Here is a 21,543-nt window from a genome sequence, read left to right on the forward strand (position 1 = left end):
CTTTTCAAGACAAGCTTGCAATTTTTAATTTCGTCTCCACCAGTGAGAAAGAAGAACATCGCTGCCCAGTACAGTATCCCAGCTAGCACCCTCTCAACAATTTTGAGTGCGGAAAAGAGCATCAAGTACGTGAAAAGGCGCCCTTTCAGCAAAAGTTTGGTCCTTGAAATGGGTTAAGGCACCAAAGAGCCGATAAAAGTGATACTTAAGCTACGTTTGTGAATACAGGGGTAAGTGACCTTGCTTCTTTGGAGTGCCATGTAGTGAATAAATTCGTGGGAAAGCAAGAGGCGCAATTTGCGCAGTTTGTCCAGCTTTTTGGTTTCATTTCTGCTTCATTCACGCGAGCCTCAACTCAAAACCTGCATGTAACGAACACCTGCATGTAATGAAAAGTTGCAATTTTTTGTCAACTTCGTTATATCCAGGTTTAACAAAAGCCACTCGTTTCTCTACGTGAACAGTTGTGATGCCACTCGAGTGTGTGCGAAGGCACATTGTGGCCAAATCTGTTCAGTGAGACTTAACCGCTGTGTGTGCTATCCCTTCCCTTCACGAGGTAGGCTTTTAACAGGCACACCCATTTTGTGCATGAAAAATAGCTTTGGAATGCATTAAAGCTTGCAGACACTGTTTCACCCATGAACATGCTGTAATAAAGAGGCCAGGAAACACTTTTTCAAGAAATAAGAAATGGCCTCTTGTTTCTTCTTGCAACGATGTGGCAGTGTATTTTCGCTGCAGTTTGGGTCATACCTTAGCATTAGAGCTTGTGTTTCGTATTAGAAGTACCCTTAGTAAAGGCACCTCTTTTTCGCCATCCAACATTTTCTCCTTTGGCTTGCACTTTCAAAGCAGCTAGGAATAAGCCCCTTCTATCAGACCGCTTGGCTTGTAGTTTGTCTGCACCTTTCTTCACGAATTAGTTTGAGCAACTGCCGTAAGTGGTGTATCTGTATTCGCAGAACTGTAATTTGCCAATAAAAACCAACTTGACACTTTTGTGTCCTGTTAATGCACGCTGAAATTTCATACGCCTGGGCATTTCTGCATTTAGATGCCATTAGCAACAGTCTCTGCGACCACGAACCTGCACACCATCGTAAGGTGATGGGTCACTGTGCAGACTGACAAAGTTTCTTGAATACAGAATGTCTCTTTATTGAAGGGAAATTGGTAGCAAGTAGGACTCTTCTGTTTGGACCTGTGCAGTTTGGAAGGTCATTCAATCGCACAGCCAAGAAAAAAGGTGTGCGACACTGGCATGGAGAAATTTTAATCAAGCCCTGATGATGGCCACATTCGGCGGCCTACTACCTTGCACTATGGTAACCCGCACGATGCTGCCAAGGACTACCATTAACAGCTGACTGCACGTGGCCATGTTTTAGCACCACATCATCTCTGGGAGATGCCAGCTGTCCTTGGCTGGTGGCACACATTCTACACAATCTTGTCACTAAAAACATTCACTCTTCTTTAAGCAGCTGTTACGAATCGACTGCCAGCTGGTCTTCGGTCAGGACTATCTTGTCACCAGGCTTGAATGCGGGCAGTCCTCGGTAAGGACAGCTGGCACAACGGAAAGCATCGCCCAGGTAGCACTGAAAAGAGAGCACACATCACCACCAGTGAGAATTTGATTGCGTGTCCACACTAAAGCTACTGTATTTACTCGTGTAATGAACCCACTTTTTTTTCTGGAAAATTCGGCATGAATTTGGGGGGAAGGTTCAATATGCGGGAAATAATTTGAACAGATTTTTTTTTAAAGTTGAAATTCCACAAAATAAAGTTGCTAAGAGAAGCGCGTCAGAGCCTCACCATTTTCGTAAAAACACCTGGGTGATTATGTAATGGATTTTCTTTTTTATTCTGAACATGCCAGTGGCCCCCTAATCGCCATGGAGCTGTCCTCCTCACTGAAATCGCTAGCGGCTTCACATTCGTAGTCGGCCCACAGCGCACCGTCTTCCATGCCGTCAAGGCACTCCAAAACTTCTTTTCTCACACCCGGAAACTTCCCTTTTTTTGTCCCACGAAACACACGGCGGACCTTGTTCACTGCCCAAAAATCTCGTTTTCTTCACCAGTAGCGTACACGCGCTGGGTCAACACTGAAGTGCCGCCCAGCCGCGCGGTTTTCATGTGCATCAAAGCATGCTGCACCACCTTCAGTTTAAAACCGGCTGTGTAGCTCATGTACTGGCCCATCGTACGGAGCGCACCAGGAGCTCAAAAAAAGGTCGCAACACGGCTGAGAAACAAAACCACGAAGCGTAATGGCGACGTCGCGGAACAGCTAGAGTAGAGGAGTGCGGAGTATGTTTAGTGCTTTATTCGCATGACGCCAAAACAAGCCAGAACGGCAAAGAGCAGGAAAGGAGTGCGGAGTGCGTTTCACGCTTTGTTTGCACGCCGCAACGTTTTTATAACGCAAGGTTTACTTTGCGTTCAGCAGGTGGCGCACCGCAAGCGAGCAATTTTTAAATTGTGAGCCACAGCATTCCCACTCACGTCTCCGGCTACTGCTGCAATTTCTTTTTGTTGGAATGCGTTTTTGGCATTTCTGCTTGTACTGTGGCGTGATATCAAGTTACTGCGATTGTCTATAGCATCAGCAACCATGCTGAGATAAAAACATATCCACGCTGCATTTTTTATTCAAAGTGACAAAAAAGTAAATTCTCAAGAAGAAAAGTGGGGGGAGGGTTCATTACGCGAGTGGGTTCATTATGCGAGTAAATACGGTAAGTCTGCACCGGACTAAGTGCCTGTACACCTGGAATGAGACTAAGTAAAATTATAATAGGCTCCTGTTTGCAACAGGTTGCTGTTAGGTTTGCCCGGTTCTTCCGACAAAATCTTAGTATGCACTTCGGTATCAATGGTTACTGGAATAATCTACAAAGAAAAGTATTTCAATAACACATTTTTAAAGCTTAGCAGCGTAATTGACATGTAGACTCGTGTTGAATTCCAATGGCAGATCCGGAGTGGTCACCGTGCTCCACCGCGGAGCGCGCCGACTCTGCGAAGAGCAGGAACTCCGAAGCTGCCTTTGGAACGCAGCCGCTCCCGCCAGAGCAAAGTGCTGAGCCGTGACGGGAACAGGAAATCCCCAGCATCCTTTGCGTCGCGCCTTCCCCGAAATTGTCTGGTTCCTGAGGGCGCGTTCATCTCGCGCTGCGTGGCTGGAGGAGGCGGAGAAGGCGAGCACTGGCCGGAAGCGCAGACGGCGGCGACGTTGGCGACGTCACGCGGCAAACGTAAGCGCCCGAGGGAGTTCCGGCCGACTCCGCCGATTTCGGCGGAGCAACTTTTCTTGCTCCACGGAGCGATCTCGGCTGCGACGGCGCTCCTGATCTGCCATTGGAACAGGATTTGGTTACTCCTGATCTGCAACTGGAACGCGCCTGCTCCAGACAGAGCAGAAAAGTTGCTCCGAAAGTGCTCTGGATCTGCCATTGGAATTCAACATCAGGGCCAGAATAAAAATGCCCCCTTCAGGGCATTTGCACAACAATCTTAACTGGGACACCGATAAACTGCAAAGCAAAACAGGTTAATGCAAGACTCAATGGAAAGAAAAAGAAAAAGACGTTAGTCAAATATGCGAAGCAGGCTGTGAAAGTGGTGCAGCACTTTTTGAACGGCACGTTTAGCATTCACCTAGGCATAACCCATATAGCATGAAGGTAACTAGCACTACTCCTGAAGGAGCTTGTGCTAACCTAAAAACAATAAAAAGAGAACCAAAATGTTTGGTGTCAGTACTTTTTTAACTTTGTCGTTACCGCGGGAAACTGACCAATTTTTAGATGTCTAAGGAAACGTTTTTTTCTGCTAAACATATTGGTTGGGCACTAATTTCAGCAACATAAAATGCAGATGATTTAATGCCCTTTTCAACAACATCAGTTTTTAAAATGTTTTCATACATCATAATTGCAAAAAAAAAAAAAAGAATCAAAATCAAAATTTTTGTCAAGTTGTCATTGAAAATGATAACAAACCACCGATACTAGAAACATCCTCGAATATACACTTTGTAGGGAAACATTTCAAAAATACATCCGAGAAAAAATGTTGACTTGCAAGGAACAGTTTGTCAGATATAAACAAAAATGTTAGCTTGCGTGATGCCTGCACCATGCGGTGAAGCCCAACCTCCATTTCAGAATGCACAATTTTGGGTTGTTCCCTCGAAGAAATCTGGCGTTTTGACATTATAAGAGGCACCAATTAGTCCCCACATGATGTAAAAACATCTTGTCAATGACTGACTTTGCATTTAGGGCCAGCACAGTATTCGGGACAAGCACGCAATGCAGAAAAATGTGCATGGAGTTGAAAACGAAACTCGGTGGTTGATGCTTGTTGACTTATCTTGTTGACTGTCACTTATCTCTCAAAACATAAACTTGCGGCTTATTATCATCTTCTGACTCGCTATTGTAGCCCTGCTTGCAGGAATGAGGTGCAATGCACTAGAATCGTGCCCTGCAATCTTTCGCCGAGTAGCTGCTGCACAATGAAAAAGTTCAGCACTACGAGCCTCCTGCATTGCAGCACCACTTGACGTTTTCAAAAAGAAACAGTACCAAACCTGTTCAAAGCTCCGTCCAAATAGACAGTTCAACTAAGAAGCGACACTAGACCTCCGCAGATACCCCCGTATGGAAACGAAACTGGCAGGCGAACAGCTGGCAGTGTGCAAGGCCGGTTTGAAGCGCTCTCCTTCTCAAAACTGCAGATTGACTGGGTGTTATTTTTTGACTTGCATTGGAAGTTCCCATTGCAGAAATCAGGTTAGGGTGGGATGAAATCGGAAGTGGCATGCGTTTTTCAAGGATCAGTAGCGGGCGCTCAAGGCACCATGGCAGACAGGCTTGAAGTTGGGTAACTGCATAGTACCACCAAATACGAATTTCAAGATGCAGAAACAAAACCGAAACTGTTGTAAACTGTTTGTGAATGGTCCTGTGGCAAGTAGAACTACAACATGACTGAGAACAATGTGCGCAAAAACAATACAACTGCCTAAAATCATAAAATAACTTTCCACACAGGCACTGCTTGATAGTTTCATCCGATTTCAGGGATTATTACTGTCACAGTGCAAACCTGCTGATTGAAAATCTTCTTCTGATTCACCATTCTTGCCCTGATAAAAAAAACTAAACGCTCATACAGAGTAATTACGAGCGGCACGTCTTCTTCTTTGGTAGCAGTGACGATGCACAATGACCATGCCAGTTGATGCAAATGCGCATCAAAAATCATGTTTTTGTAGCAAAAATGAAAACAGAACTGATTTTGAAAGGGAATTTTCTGAGCTAACTCTAAATAGCTTTACTTGTTCCAGAAACACCTGGAACGCTACGAACACTCCCAAGGTGTCGTTCAAATTGAACGATTTTTAATAGGTGCAGTGACGAAAGAGCTAAGAAAGAGGAAAATGAAAGTGTAGAGCTGAAAGGTTACGGAAGAGTTGGTGGTGATGTCAAAGATTTAAAAGAGAAAAGGTAAAAAAACACCTATGTACAACAAATACAGTGCAGCCCAAATAATACGAGCTTCAAGGGACCGCGTGAAAGCGTCATATGACAGGGGTGTATGATCGGGGTACGGTGGTAAATGCCACCCGAGTAGACAGTCTCACGGGACAGGTGGGCCAAGAACTTGCGAACCCCTCGTGTGATTTGTGAACCCCTAACTGAAATCCCAAGTTTCTATTAAAAAAAAAAAAAAAAAAAAAAAAAAAAAACTCCTACTTTGTCCCCCCCCACCCCCCGCCCCTCCACAGCGCCTGCGCTAGCCGCCAGCCCTGCACCTCGCGCGCGCGCTATATAAGCTAGGACAGTTGACATGGCCGAGTGAATTGAGGGGAAAAGGCGAGAGTGTGAAACTTCCACGGCCGCAACCTAGTGGCGATGGAAGGGAAGCAAAACATATGATAGTACGAGGCAGCGATGAAAGAAAAGGCAGGAAAGAAAGGAACGAAGCGACAAAGCAGCTTTGAAAGACTGATAAGCAGAGATCAGGTGGTAAGTGCGGTAAGGCCAGAGAGAAAAACGTGGGGCGATGCGGAGGTTGAGACAACACAGGGGGAGACAAAGCGTCATTAAAGGGGTCGTGAAGAGATTTAAAAAAAAACTGTGCTGTGCGTGCGCTTATAACCGTGGAACCCTGATAAACAAACAATGCATACCCGTTTCGTTGCCCGATATCGGCAAATAGGTAAACAAATGCAGTTACGGTTTCACCGAGGCTTTCCTCCTCAACTCGTGATGTGACGTTTCAGTAAGTCAGTAAAAAGCCAAACATAGTTCTCCCTCATCTGCACAATATGTCGGCATAGAGCGGGCTTGCAAAGGGTCAGATAAAGCTGCAACATCGGCGCCATGATGAAACTCTCCCTGCAACTGAACGGGAGATGTCTGATCTCTGATACGACTGATCAACACGGTCGAACTTTCAGTCAACAACGCCGGCGAGTGGCGCAGACAGAAGTAACCACGTTTAATCTAAACTGGGCATTCGTAAACTGTTTATGCTGTTTTGCACGAGTCTAAACTGTCGTTTTGCTAGCCGATATTCTTGCCAAGTTTGCTGACGTCTGTCTCACGTAGCCTGTAATGTGAGTTGCACGAACACGAACGAGATGAATGGCTGAACGCTTAAAATGAGAATTAATTACGTAAACACGTTTATCGAAGGAACTTAAACTTAAAACTTAAAACCCATCCATCATTCACTCATCATCAAGAGCAAAAATAACTAGTGAGAAGCAGCGATACAGCGCCGAGTCGCCGAGTCCCAACATCACGCAGTTCGACGATTGCTTTCCTGTTTCCTGCAATAAACAATGCTGTTAACGCTGTTTCGTTGATTGTATACGCTCCGCTTTGGCTTACTGCAGAAGCGCTCAACAGTAAGTTGGCAGTTAAAGCTCTGGATTGATCAGAATTTATGACACGACAAACTTCTGGGTTACAAATGCGAAGAGGCTTTTATGCAGCTGTTTTTTGGCGCGCACGCGCTTCTCACGTCGAAAGTGTAGTGGATAAAGTGTCCAACTAGGCTGGTCGTAACATTGGGCTGGCTCGGAGGACGCAAGTTTGAATCACACACGGGCACTTTTTTTTTTTTGCTCGAGCGGTCTTGGACCATTTAATACAAAAAAGGTAAGATTCCGAAGAAAATTCGGCTAGAACGTGAAATTTAGCAGGGAAACTGGCTACAAACTGTACAAACACCCAGTAGGTCTGAGCTCTGCTGCATTGGTTGCCAGACAACTGAAGTGGTCACGACACCGCTCACGTGGATAAAAAACTGTTTTTTGGCAAAGAATAAAGGATGCATTATTTTTAAAATATGGGGTTTGCAGCTTTGCAGAACATTATACACAAAGAACATTGAACCGCGTTGAACTGTCGAATGTACTTGACGTGACGTCATTCTAGTTGCGCTGCCAACCGACGGTGCGCGCATGATCGCTTGCGATGCGCCCCAAAACGAGAAGTTCAACGGCGCCTCCTAAATTCTAGAAGCAATGAATTGTGAAAATATTTCGGATTTATGTTCTTAAAAGGTTGTTCAAGCAGACAAAATTAAGCAAAGACAAATGCATTTTCTCTTCACAACCCCTTTAAAGGAAGGAACTTGGATTGAGCGGGCAAGGAAAGTGAGAGTTCAGTCTTCGCCGTGGGGTATTGCATACGTGTTTTCACGTTTGTTGACTCGATATGAGCTTCAAATTGGCAGTCTGCCGGCCACCTGCACTTTGACTTCTCGCGGTTGGTGCGTCGGCAATCTGCTGCCATGTGGGGCTGTCAAAAGGTTAAAATTAAGCTCCCACCCGCCAGTACCTGCCTGCTTGCTTGAGTCTGTTCAGCAAGTGGTCAGGCCCGCTGCAGACTGTTTACCTTTGCACATCAAGCAGCATCGCATGGGTTTAAGAAATAAAGGTCGGGACGAGTAGGCGGAGCAGCCTAAGAGGTCTGTCGTATGAACCAGGCCGCATACACCCGAGCATTGTATAATCAGGGTATTTAATGCATTGTTTCTATGGGCAGTTCGCCGGGCCCGCGGTGATCCAGCGTAAGAAGCGGGTCGTCGTAAAACCGGGGGACTTATTTATAATCGAGGTTCCCCTGTACTATGAAATCTAAATAAAAGAGGAAGTCTAACAGCAATGAAGAGAGCAGTGCCAATGGCAGGGATCAGGTCTGCATATGCAATGAAGAATAAAAAAATGTAGAACAAACGGCATGGACACGGCACTAGTTAGAACAGGTGAAAGATTTTACGTATAGCAATTCTAGGCCAGGGAACATTGTTAGGTGGTTAGCAAAAATTATTTGGGACCTGTTAGTACTAGAAAATCTCAATTAACAATACGATTAAAAGTGAACACAAAGAAATTTAAAGTCATTTCAAAATCCCTCAATTCGGGAGACTTGTGAGGTGTACGACTAGCCGTTGCATAAGAGGCCATCTTGCCATCAGCACTAGTAACACATCAAAGCCATATGCAATGCTCACATTCCCACATGAAGACTTGGGCTGCTCTGCTGCAGCTGCTTTGGCAGCTGCTTCACGATCCAGCTCTTCGGCGAGACCACATGTGCAATTCTTGCAGGCTCGTCGCTTCTTCTCACTACCGCATGCTGCTGCAAAGGTCAACAGGACAGCAATTATTTTTAAGCGAAGCTTGTATGGCTAGATGGCTAGGATTCCATTTACAGTAAAAGCTTGTTAACTCTTTCATGACCGCAGAAAAATAGCCGATTTTGAGTGCTTCCAGAAAACATTTTTTTCTCTTGAGCTACTGAACACATTCAGCATTGTTAGATTTCTGTTTCAAACACATAACAGCACTTTTGTGAAAAGTGTAATTATTGACAGTTTATCGGTGAATGAAAAAAAAAATGCACAAAAAGATATACACAAAACACAAATAGGAAATTTTACTGAGCCTAAAAATTATTTTAGGAGTCTTAAGATATACGAATTGTTTCTGTTTCTCAGCTATGATTCAATATATACGTCAACGCTGTGCACCAAGTTCTGGATTTTTGCGGGCCCACTAACTTCACAGCCCTGACGGCTGTGCCACTCCGTCAAGCCACTCGAGAGTCAGTCGGTCTTTCTATAATATGCATCCAAGCATGCACTTAAATTCTGTGTCCCCTTTATGTTGTGAGCTAAAAAGCATCGCAGGCCATTCACCTTCACAGAATGAAATGGCTCATGATTTTTCTTTTACAAGTGAACAACCAACTAGGCTATGAGATGGATGTCACTAAGACCAAATAGTGGACGTTAATGTCAAATGTGCATCGGGCAAAAATACTTTGCTCAAATGGGACTTTGTTCTGCAGCGAGAGGTTCACGAGTCAAGGGTGCCAAGATTAAATTTCTCAGTGTTCTGTGCAAACCAAAATATTGGCACAAGCAAGCTATTAAAGGTACACCAAGTGTTGAATAACTTTCTTGTTTTAACTAAAAACCTGAAATTTCATAGCTCTTGCAACTATTGTTCAATGCCCGCCGCACTGACTCAGTGTCTAAGGCGTTGTGCTACTGAGCTTGAGGACGTGGGTTCGATTCCCGGCCGCGGCGGCCGCTTTTCTGGTGGAGGCGAAAAGCGAAAACGCCCGTGTGTACGAGATTTCGGCGCACGATAAAGATCCCCAGGTGGCCACAAGTAACCCAGAGTCCTCCACTAAGGTGCACCTCATCGCCTGCACTGCGTCAGAGCATTAAACCCCACAATCAATCAATCAACTTTTGTTCAATGACTAACGACACTCCGCTTGCTTGAAAATAAATAATTGAAAGCACGAGTTTCTCTCTCCCATTTTCGTTTTTGTTGCGATGCAGAACAGCGTGTCACAAAGTGAGCAGAGCTATTGCCATTAAGTCGACTGTGCCCACGTCATCACTCAGGAGAACTTGTATAACATGTCAGTGCCTGGTGATTAGAGAAATCACTATGCAGCCAACTGCATTACTATTATCCCTGCTGGCAGTAAAAAGCAGCAACAGCTCTTGCGCTGCCCAGCATAAACCTTTCGACTGCATTTGCACAACAATCCAAAACATTCGGGCCAAGCTGAGACGGAACCAAAGCTTACTTGCCTGTGGCAGTGACGAGCCAGCGTTTTCTACGATGTTTACTAGCAGCAGCTTGTGTTCTTATAAAAGTGTGCTCAGCAGAAGCTGCCACATGCAGCTATTTTACGTTTAGACGTCTTAACCTTAATGCTCTTTTCAGAAAGCTGCTTAGACAAGTTCCACAAATACCATTTCACCATCACCATTCATGAAGTGACTAATAGTAATGTGGAAAAATGGGACAGTGATACCTGCTTTCCCAGTTTTGGCATTCATTGTAGTAATAAACAACTGATGCTGCTGCAAGTGGTATATATCTGTATTTATGGCCCCCTAACCTACTGACGCAGGCCAATTTGTTCTTACGCTTTAGTGTCAAATACCAGCTAAATCCAAGTGTCAAATCCACAGCCTGATCGTCTTCCCAAAGACTTGACAACAGCAATCTAGCAACCCACTTTGCTGTGCTTTACAAAAACAAGTGACAAGCAGAACAACATAAAATCCACACAATTCAATGCCTTGCCACTTCTGCAGAAGCCATCACAGTGCACCCGTTTACACGTCACCATGAAAAAGCTAAACTGCTTACAATACGCACAGGCTTGCACACCGGCACTTACTGTGAGCACTTACTATTAATTAGCCTGTGTGGACAGATGTGTATGAATGAGGAAATTCTCTACTTACCCTTCAGTGCACTTGGGTCTGGCTTTTTAAGATCTTCTTCTGAAATCAACTGGTCAGGATCCACAAGGTCTGCTTCACCATCAAGCATGTCTTGTGCTGACAGCGACCAGATTTTGCTAACATCTGGGAATAGAAACAAGAAAGAGGTTGAAAACTGCGCTCAAAATTTTGCAACTGTTTCCAAGTTTTAGGCAGAGGATGAAACACTATTAGTTTTCCCTTTAGATTACCAGAGCTGGCATTGCACACTTTAAAATACCAGGGCAGCTCCAAAATTAATGACGTCTTATTCCACGTCAACTGCAACAGATACAGCAATCACAACACAGCTTGACAGAGCAGAGCCACAGTCAGCAAGCACCATGAAACTGCATGCTCTGCACATATCACTCTGCACCAGTAGGGGCATCTTACTCGTCCCATGCGACTATTCGTGGAGACTGCCCAAAACAAACCTCAGCAATGTTCCCTTGCAGATACCTCGATTTCAATACACGAAATGAAACATTGTCTCTATCACAGATCATGGTTTCATAACCCACGGATTTGGTGACAAGCTTATTTCAACAGCCCTGATTTCATGACGTGACAGCTATGCATGGCTCCACAACATATACACTAAATTTCAATGTAGGGTTCAGCACACTGAAGGTATACCTGGTTTTTGAGGCATGCCACAATGGAAGTTTTCTTTATGTGTATTTATTATCATGTACATGCGCATGTTTTTTTTCTTTTGCCTGCATTGCATATCTGGAATTTAACGTTTTCTCTCTCTTGTAACACATCTTAACGCCTTGTTCGGTCTCTAAAGCATTCAAGAAGCATAGAGAGTTTTCAGTACATGCAATTTTTTTTAGCCAGGAGGATATTATGAACACCTCTCTGTTTCATAAACATGCACATTCCACATGCTGTTATTTTCTGCCCCTACTACGTGGCAATAAAATTACCAGAACATTTGCTGGTGGTAGGGAGGGGTTGAATTTCAGACACTAGGGCCATACTACCCGTGCATTCCTCTCACAGCACGAGGCTACATAATAAAATAGAAAGCATAACTTTCAGACAGACCATCTTAACATAGATGCACCGCCATGACAATGCTTTTCGTCTTGCCAATTCTTTTTAATATAGGAGACGTAAAAAAATTTGTGGAGGACACTGAAGTCTGCTTATGTGTGAAGATGCAAAAACATAAGCACGTTGCATGGTGTTTGTGAAATTTGTTTGCAATTTGGCCACACACTTTGGTAGCAGGCGCCATAGACGTAAAATCAGTCTTATCGATGCAGGGAGGAGGAGGAGCCAAAGCAGCTGGAGTGTGAAGCTCAGCGCAGCTTGTGCTGAAATTGCATGTCCCTCACCATCACAGGGCAACACTAGGGCTTTTGTCAGGCCGGCACGTACCAATGTCTCCCCCTTTTGCTACGACACCAGCTGTTTCATTGGCCCCCTAGCAATGATGATGCTATCGCGAATGCTTTAGTTTTATTCATGAGCATGGCGCGTGCTTGGAGCCACATGCATGATGTGTTGCAGCCAATGAGTATCTTTTTCTTTTTTGCCACTGAAGAATGACACGGCTTTTGTTTTTTTTTTTTGCACCACGAGCCACCTATGCTTTTGCAGAAAAAATTGCTGTGTGGTCAGTACCTTTGCTTGTAATGTTGTGAAAATAATTTGGCAGAGTCTGAGTTTATTTGCTAAAAACAGCACAGCATACCTAATAGAGTACAATTTCTCTTTGCAACATATCATGCTAAATATGTTGAAGAATTCAACAAGATATTTCTGCCAGGAAAAATTTATCAGCATTAATTTTAATAATCATGGCACTACTACATAAAAGGGTTTTAATGCCATTTTTCTGCACCTATAAGTGTACGTTTACTTAGAAAGGTGAAAGGTCATAGAAGTGGCAGGAGAATCGTTTGCACATGCTGACAAGTCCAAATAGCACACTGCTGAGCCCTCGTTACCAGTGGCAGCAAAATGACGCATCTATAACATGGACTGTGCATACCACTACTGATACCAACATCAAGCAGTTCATAAAAATTAGGGTGCTCCGACTTTCCAATTCTTGTTTTTATCACACATAACATGCCAAGCTACATTACCAGCGGTAGGCTCTCCGGTTTCACTAGACGCAGCAGCAAATGGGAGTGCTGCAGAAGAACCAATCTCGTAGCTCGGCTTGGAACAGGTTACTTCGATGCTCTGTCTATCACCAGGCTTCTGCAGAGATTTGGTCAGAGAAGGTTTGTCAGGCCGCATTTTCGCTGCAGTTCTCATCCCCCACATGACTCGAGTGACCAAAGGCAGTACACAGAACATGCAGTGTGCTCTAAAAAGTCCACCGGCCAATATTAACGCTAAATTAGCCTTGAAAAGGGCGCTTTGACACTTTACTGGCAGTAGCAGAAAGGAACAGTGGGGTACCATTCATATACTAATTTGCATCAAAATGAACTCAAACTGAGAGAAAAGACCTGTTCCATCTTACGAAAAAATCATCTCACACGGAAACTCTTTATTTTTTTGCACTGTGTGTACTGAAAGAAAGCAAAACTGTCTGTTCCTCTTAATCATGCATTTGTATTAAGGGGGACTCACTTGAACACATTCATATGGGGCTTACTAAGTAAATACATGACCCACGGGCTTACAAAGCATTGTGCACCGATACGAAAGGTTCTACAAGTTCATAGAAATGTTCCTAACAGCCTAGTTTGCCTTTTTTGAGAAATATACCACTTCTTAACAGAGATAAAAATAAAAAAAGAAAAACATTTTGGTTTCTTCAGCTTTCCCTAGATGGCACTAGCAGTGTAGCAAGCGAAAGTTTTATTTTTTATTTCAGTACAGAAGTGACGTACCTCTGAAATAGGCAAACTAGGCCATTGTGAACACTGATATGCATTTGTAAAGCTTCTCGTATCGGTGCACGATGCTTTTCAAGTCCGTGGATCATGAAGTAGTAAGTGTCACAGCAATGCGAACAGGTGAGTCCCCCTTCAAGGACCCCTGAAGCGCTTTTTTTACAGGTACTTTTCGGGCCCTACACCTGTTCTTCATGTTGTTCAGATACAGATGCAAAAAGAATTATCAGCATCGGTGCAGAAATGAGAAATTTATGTAATTTTCCAATTTTAAAATACAACCAAATGCGGTTGTCTCACACGGCCAGTGTCATGTGAGACAACCCCAAAGTGCCACACTGTTGTGCAGCTATAACGAGCAGAGTGCATGCAGTACCAACAGCAGTACGCACTGGTACTTGTACGTTTATGTGTACTTTCGTAACTTACACTGTTTACCCCACCATTCCTACTGCTATAAAATGAATATGCATTACACGTAAGCGAAAATACCTCGTTCTGCAAGCTTGTAAGCCCTGCGTAACTTCCATTCGCTTTTGCCAGCCTCAGCCAACCACATGGCTGTGCATATGATGTCATATTTTTTAGTGCAGGAAATGAGCTATAGTGGTTCGCATGAACATTCCCCTTTTCCCCAATTATATAGCTTATGTGAGCGAAGTTTATGTTCAAAGTGGTGTCAGTATGACTCTAACGAGGCAATCCTTTGAATGAACCAAACTTGTGTTTTGTCTGCATGGCCCCTTACTCTACTACTGCTCCACAAAATGCAGTGCGGTGCTTTCTTGTGCTTGAGTATACTGAAGCACACAACAATTGTATGAGGTACACTTCTGCCAGTCATTTGAAGTTGGCACCATTTCTTTAAATCATTGATATGCCTCCTAGAAAAATCAAAATTTCATGGAAACTGCTGCATATATGTTTTTCCATCCTATACATATTTTTATCAAAAAAGTATTGATAGGGTCACAGTTAAGGAGTTATTTTAACTTGCCTAATGCCCCAAATGTACATTAAAATATGGTGAGATAGTCCACAACATGTGAATGAAAAATAATTAGTTTGCTCACATCAAAATTAACATTTCCAACATTTCACATTTCAATTCGTGCTTCAAGTCATGTGAAACAGCTCACACATATAAATGCATACGACACAGTCACTCTTCACATACCAGGTGAACATTGATGAAGCCACACAACTTCAAATCGTACACCAATTTCCCAGAGTCAAGATCAGCTCCTGCAAATTAGATTGTGATGTGTCAAGAGCCATGAAGCAGCTAACCGGAAAGCACACCAACATTAACAATGACACAGTAAACTTGTGTTCGCTTGATCTTCGTGGTCCAGTTTCGTCTTTTCCATCGTTGCAGCCCAGCTCCACACTTTTTTGGCTTGTATTGAACACTCCAACTCAGGCTTGAAAACTGCACTGACCAAGAGCACCTTCTGCTTCACATAAAAGTTTGCACTACTCAGCACAGCACCCACAAGTGCTTTATTTGTAATATTTTGTGTTGCCATAGCTCCTTTGTGCATAGGCACCCTGCACCAGACAGAGGCCGCTGTGAGCACAGCACTTTTCCTAATAAAGTTGCCTGTAGCACACACTAGGGCATCGGCACAGGAATGGTGATTTCTCGACCTGTTATCACCTACTGCCTGCAGGGTTCTATGCCAACCGTGTACGGGGCTGAAACTAAGACAAGGCGTAAACAGAGACAGCCGTGATGAATGCATCAGTCCTTCTTGCCTTTTTCATTACCTATAACCTGATAGGTCGGCTACAATGTCGGCAACTGATGTCTTATCACTTGCACAGCTTAACCTGTTCGTTCATTTTGGCTTTTGTTATGACATTACCAAGAACCTTCTGCGTGTGGGTGCCTGGAGTTCACTCATAATCATTACAGTCGGTAACCCAGTTCGGGCGACGACACTTACGCAAATTGAATGTTACGAACAGCAGAGGTCGTGACGAGCATGGCATCTTTCACAATACAAATAACGCCCTGAACCGCCAGGATATAGAAAATGGCACCGCTGCTTGTGCGGCAAACATCAGCGCAACATGCCTGTACGTACATCCAGCACCCCTGCTGCTCTAGGTGCCTTCAAGGGACACTGGTAGACCTCGTTTGTCACACTGAGGCCTTTTCTTAGCAGCAGTCACAACACTGCAGTAACGAAGATGGCGGGCAATGTTCTGCACACACTCCGTGGCCGCATTTCTCGTTACCCTTTGATACGTGTTCGATGAATGGCAAATTAAACCAGCTGTCTTCGATGAGCACGGGTCACTTTGATCAACAAAGCTTAATGCTGCCGAAATCATCCCCTTGTTCAGCAAATGTGCACAACCTGTTTGGAGAACAAAAAATTCAAGAAGCCCGTCTGCATGCCACAACATATATCTCTGAGTGTCTGCTGCTGTTCTAACCAATCAGAGGGTGCCACAATGCATTCAAAATTCTAGTGTGGCCCACAGCAACATACAACTGCTTTTTTCAAACATGCAAATGTCCCTGCGCGCAAACATTAGTTCATTTTTGCGTGTTCGTGCTAAACTTTGCTTTTAGGATGCATTTTTTAATCAATAAAGAGTGCTTTTGGCAGGATACTTGCTCCATTTTGTACTATCCTAAAGTGAGTCCTTTTTTTTTTCTTAGCAAGCAAGTAATAAAAAAGGGGGGACAGTAAACAAGACGCGGCAATAAAAAGTGGCACATTAAAGAATTTGTGTGCACCTACAACAAAGTTTTACCCACAACGAATTACTAGCTCCACATATATCACCACAGCTACCAGCTCAGATGCATCGGGTATGTCTTTAAGGAAACCACTTCACTCAAACTATCACTATATATATTTGAATCTTTCCCAGCCTGACGTGTGCACTGACCTGGATTAAGCCCAAGTGCAATAGCGGCTGAGAGAAGCCCTTAGATCTGCAGGGAGAAGCCCGCGAGCTGACTTGTCCATTTCACGTGTCTGCCCGAGGCAAGGCAGATCAGGACTGCAAATGCCATGCTGCCTTAACATGCCTGGGTTTTCCACCCATTTTAATCACAAAACACAGTGATAACAGTGGAAGCAAAGGAGGCAGGTCGTGCTTGCATTTCGGTGCCACCATGAGCATTCACGCGTCAGCAATACAGATACATTTGCAAATACAGCTTGTACCCCGAATCAACCACGTTGCATTTTTCTTTTTAACTTTGACTGTACAGACCAGGTGTGGTACCACTACCATATGCATAAAGGTGTTCAATGCTCAGACTGGTGACAGTAAATCCCATCTGCTATTTCCTTTAGCTTGTCAATAAAAATACAGCTTTGTGGCACACCAGGTTTGTTCATTTGCACACGCTTTAAAGCGAAGCTTTAGAGTTCTCACTGTGGGCGCCTGTGACATGCAAACGTCGAACTGAAAGAAGAAAAAAAAAAGCTTCCCATGGCCGAAATCGAACCTGGGTCCCTTGTGTTACGAAGCCAGCGTCTATCGAAGTGCTCCATTTTGACATGGTCAAAGCAGTTTGGAAAACTTAGACGACAACCAAAGAATCCGTCACAAGAAAGCTTCGCGCTGAACCATCGTTGTCGTTTGACGGAGGGGTGTAAGATTTTTTTAAAGCACTTCCCATGTTATTGTTACTGTCATTTAGGTAGATAGCCACCTTAAACAAAATATTCTTAATACGAATTTTTCAACATTGTCATGATGTTATGAGATAAGTTATTTTTCAACATCATGATGATGTTATAAGAAAAGTTTAATGCATGTGTATCCCAATGTTATAAGAAGAGCTTAATGTACGTGTATAGGACCACATTCTTTGCCCCCCGCATTTCGAAACTAATAATGCTGTCACATCACACAATCAATGGTGATATGCAAAGCATGTGTATGTCAGGCGTAGTGCTGTGACATTTGCCCAATCGACTCTTGTGTGTTAACGCTGCTATGCCACTGCTAATCGGTTTGTTCTTTTGACAACACCAATACACTGAATAAACACTGTTTGCTTTCCCCAACACTGGCACTTTGTTACGCAGCACCCAATAATGACACTTTCCAACTGCGTGCTAAAATTTTTATAACATGCATGTGACAAGTGTGTTGTTTGTCATCAATTACAGCAACCTTGTGCACAAAGACTAAAGAAAAGCCCCACAATGTAAAGAAAATAAAATGATGTAGACTGACATCTGCACACCAGCAAAACAATAAAAATACACTATTAAAATGACAACAGCGTGCTGACTCAACAAGCATGAAACACTGCAAGAAAATCGATTCATATGTACTATTTTCCGTATCAAGAGTGTGGTCACTGATGTAAAAAAAAATTACATGGACTACACGCAGTGTGACCACAACATCCATTTGGCCACGAGCCTAAGGTAAACCATTACAAGCCTAACTCAAACTAGGTAATGCACTGACACCAGACCAAAAACTCGCAGACACATCCCTGCAAAGAAATTGTTGCACTATCCCAGCCACTATTCATCCATGCCACAGCCATTGATGAACAGGTCTGAGATACCTAAACTGGGATCGCTCTCAAAGCTACGTACTAAAATTTTAAATTGGTGCACCGGTGACGGTGACCTCGTAAGCTAGCATTCTGGTTGGCCGAGGCAATTAAAGCGTTCAGCGCCCCACAATTCTCTAAGAATCGGGCATTGAGAAAACACACACACACACAAAACGCAGCTACTGCAACTTATCCAACCTCAGAGAACCGCGCTGCATCATGTGGGAGGCCAACTCCGTGCTTTACACGCTTGCCACCTCCCTTTTTTCTTTCTTTCTTTTTCCTGTTGTGCGCTCTTATGAGCGCACAGTGCAGATGCTAAGCTGTGCTTCCTCATGAGATCTAAAAAAGCAAGTCTAGGAAGCAGGTTGTGGTAGCTCGACTGCCTAAGCCGCATGTTTCGGGACCTCAGGGTCACTGTTTCGAAGCCTGCCACCAAGGCCATTTCAAGCTTGGCATCTCAGTTACACGCGCACTGCAACACCATTTTACCAACAAAACTGTCCATTCTACAGCTCTTGTTGTAAAACAAAGGAAGAATTGGCAACAGCATTAGGGTGCCTGATCCTGGCTGAAAATTTACAAGCCAGCAAGTGCCACAATTATGAAATTGGTGAACAGGAAAATGCCACAGACATGATAAAATACACCAGTATGGTGAAAATGAGTTTACCCTGTAGCTTGACAAGAAGTTTTCCATTGGGCTTCAGTAAACGGATGACATCAGTAAAAGTGCTGCAGCTTGGCCGCATCTGTGGCGTGACAAACCCGACAAGCACCACATCGAAACTTGAACTGGGGTGGTCAGCTGAAAGGAAGCACAACACAGGTGGATATTACACACAAGCACATGGCACTCACTTCAAACAGACAGGTCAGAACAGCTCAAACCTTATTTTACAAATTCTCAAAATTTAATTTAAAAATTCAGACCCTTCAAAAATAAACCACTGAGTTCAACATATATATGAAATCACTTCAATTATGTATAATCAACTGCTGGACCTTACTTTGCAAAGTATTCTCAATAATAAGCACGTAGAGGGTGCCGTCGAGGAATCTCGACACATGGGTGTTTTCGTTTCTCGCCTTGATCAGAAAAATGGTCGCCGCAGACAGCATAGAACCTGCACCCTTGGACTCAGCAGCACAACGCCTCAGACACTGAGCCACAGCGGCAGGCGTTACTTTTAACTATATACTGCCTACAGAACACAAACGCAATCCCTCCTGTGATGGTCAGAATGTGCAACGTGTGTGCAGACTTGCCCGACCAGACTTGCCTCCTAGCGCTAAGTAGCACCATGCCACCTCACCTCTTTCATCGGCTCCTAAACGAACATGCTTTTACGGTACAGGTATATCTGCCATCTTTGCTACACAGCAAAACCGCTACGGAATATACCAACTGCTGAACGAAAAAAATTGGCTGCATATGTGCTTATTACGCAAAAATTGTCATGAAAAGATGTTGGCATTCTGCCGCCCCCGCCATATAACCCACTCGTCTCAATCCAAATTTGTTGAGTTTGCACTGCTCGCACACCATCTGTTGGGACTGCTTGTAACTGTTGTGCTTACCGCTTCTCGAGCCGACATGTTTTGTTTTAGCGTTTGCTTTTATTTCGCCTCTCCAACACAATTTTTTAATGCAATATTTCTTCCTTTCCTAGCGTTTACGACCTAGCGTTGTCTTGCTCTACGCCGTGCTGTGGTTAGAGTTAGGGTTCGAGGACAGGGTGGCGCCTCTAATATGCTCTAGGTTTCCTTTGCTCTGAACAATCAGGAAATGCGTCAGCTATGGCAGTAGTTTCGAACGCTCTTGCCTAAATATACCTCGTGTTCACGCATTCTTTCCTGTTTTTTGGCCAGGCGGATGAATCGAATGCAGACAGACCAAACTTTTCGCGTTTAAGTAGTCCAATATAGACTAACGCCGTTAAAATACGTCAGGACGCCACACACGTACTTACAGTCTGACAATCTTTGTGCGTTCTCAACTTGGCAAAGTCTCTGATCTTGAACTAAAGCTTGAACTTTAGCAACGACATCCGAGAGTTCCTCGGTGTTGACTTCGCCGTCCCACAGAAGCAGGACCCTGTCACCTCCCTTCAAGGCGTGCTCCATTGCTGCAGATTTGATGAGACACAAACAAGGAAGCAGAATACGTAATTAAAATGAAAAATACGGCATTCAGGAAAGTGAGGGTTGGGGTGACGACTACAATGACAAAGGTTGGAAAGCAACAACCGTTTCACCTGAAAAGTTGCACCTCCTTTAAGAATTACTTCGCACTGTACCTGACTCCCAACCAAGCAACAAGTGAACCGAATAAAGCATACCTCCGTTAGCTGCCGCACAGGGGAAATTTTGCAAATTCTACGACGCACAAACGGCTGTAGCGGCACGACCGTAAACACCTATGGATTTGGAGTGGATCGACTTGACCCCTGTTCGTTCTTTCCAAGGCGACGGAGTAAATGGAGGTAAATAACTTTGACAGTGAACTAGAACCCTGGTTACAATAAATTACGGACAAAATATATTTTTGATAATTTTTTTAATGCAAAGCGTTGTTTGGTTTTAGAGAATCACTCACAGAAAAGAGCGCTGCCTGTAGGGGCGCCACTGAAATCTCCCTAGCGGTAGAATCAGTAGTATGTGGTAGAGTACACTCGGTACACTCCACTAGCGGCCTGTGGCCGCCCGTTTCGAAAGCAGCCACGGGTCACTCCGGCCCGATCTGGGCCCACTAACGCCGTTGCTTTTTCGGAACGTTCACGACTGATATTTACCACTTGTATGCGTTGGAAATAGATGATTAGGGGTGTTAACGCGCCGAAACTGCATAGGTTATGAGGCGCGCCGTAGTGGAGGGCTCCGGATTAATTTTGACCACCTGGGGATCTTTAACGTGAGCCGAAATCTCGAACCCACGGGATTTATACAACCCCCATCCAACAACCCCCCCCCCCCCCCCCCCAAAAAAAAAAAACGATTTTAGAGAGAGAGAGAGAAAAGACTTTATTCATAATTCCTGCGTGCGGGAGCCCCCCAAAACCGCGCAGGGCAGGGGGTCCCTGTCTTGCTAGACCTCAAGAGATGCCGGCCGGGCTCGAACTACTAGGAGTTTCCTCCGTTCGCTCTTGCCTAGCCAAGGCCCTCTCGAGCCGCTGGATGGCTGCACGTTGCAGTTCGTGGTTACCCGAACGGAGCAAGCCCATGAAGTCCACCGGGATTTCATCCGGCACACATGGCCTCACGCCATCACTGCTGTTGCTAGTGTCACTATCACTA

At 44.3% G+C, this 21,543-nt stretch overlaps 1 protein-coding gene across 5 annotated transcripts; it reads right to left on the minus strand.

Annotated features, from left to right (window-relative positions):
- Positions 1-1,136: 1,136 nt before the first annotated feature.
- Positions 1,137-20,734, minus strand: Ciapin1 (cytokine induced apoptosis inhibitor 1). 5 transcript variants are annotated; one of them, XM_077686772.1, is made up of 8 exons: positions 20,589-20,734; positions 20,220-20,375; positions 18,920-19,054; positions 14,878-14,945; positions 12,939-13,056; positions 10,816-10,938; positions 8,551-8,675; positions 1,137-1,604 (listed from the first exon to the last, which is right to left on the minus strand). In XM_077686772.1, exons 2-8 carry the CDS (start codon positions 20,371-20,373, stop codon positions 1,491-1,493), a joined length of 837 nt encoding a protein of 278 aa, XP_077542898.1. In that variant the 5' UTR covers positions 20,374-20,375; positions 20,589-20,734; the 3' UTR covers positions 1,137-1,490. The 5 variants fall into 5 exon arrangements, with proteins under 5 accessions (XP_077542898.1, XP_077542896.1, XP_077542897.1 ...); XM_077686770.1 differs by having other exon boundaries at positions 8,551-8,678; positions 20,589-20,733; XM_077686771.1 differs by lacking the exon at positions 1,137-1,604 and adding an exon at positions 6,297-6,428.
- Between the last annotated feature and the right edge of the window lie 809 nt (positions 20,735-21,543).

Source organism: Haemaphysalis longicornis, unplaced genomic scaffold (assembly GCF_048455015.1).
Source record: "Haemaphysalis longicornis isolate Haplotype H1 unplaced genomic scaffold, Haemaphysalis longicornis Haplotype H1 scaffold_1, whole genome shotgun sequence".
In the NCBI taxonomy this organism is placed as follows: Eukaryota; Metazoa; Arthropoda; class Arachnida; order Ixodida; family Ixodidae; genus Haemaphysalis; species Haemaphysalis longicornis.

Coding starts and splice junctions, on each gene's coding strand:
- Ciapin1 (XM_077686768.1), bottom strand. CDS start 20,373: ATGGAGCACGCCTTGAAGGGAGGTGACAGGGTCCTGCTTCTGTGGGAC. Junction 14,946..18,919: donor ACTTCTTGTCAAGCTACAGG/GTAAACTCATTT, acceptor TCTAATTTGCAG/GAGCTGATCTTGACTCTGGG. Junction 8,679..10,815: donor AGACCCAAGTGCACTGAAGG/GTAAGTAGAGAA, acceptor TGACCTTTGCAG/CAGCATGCGGTAGTGAGAAG.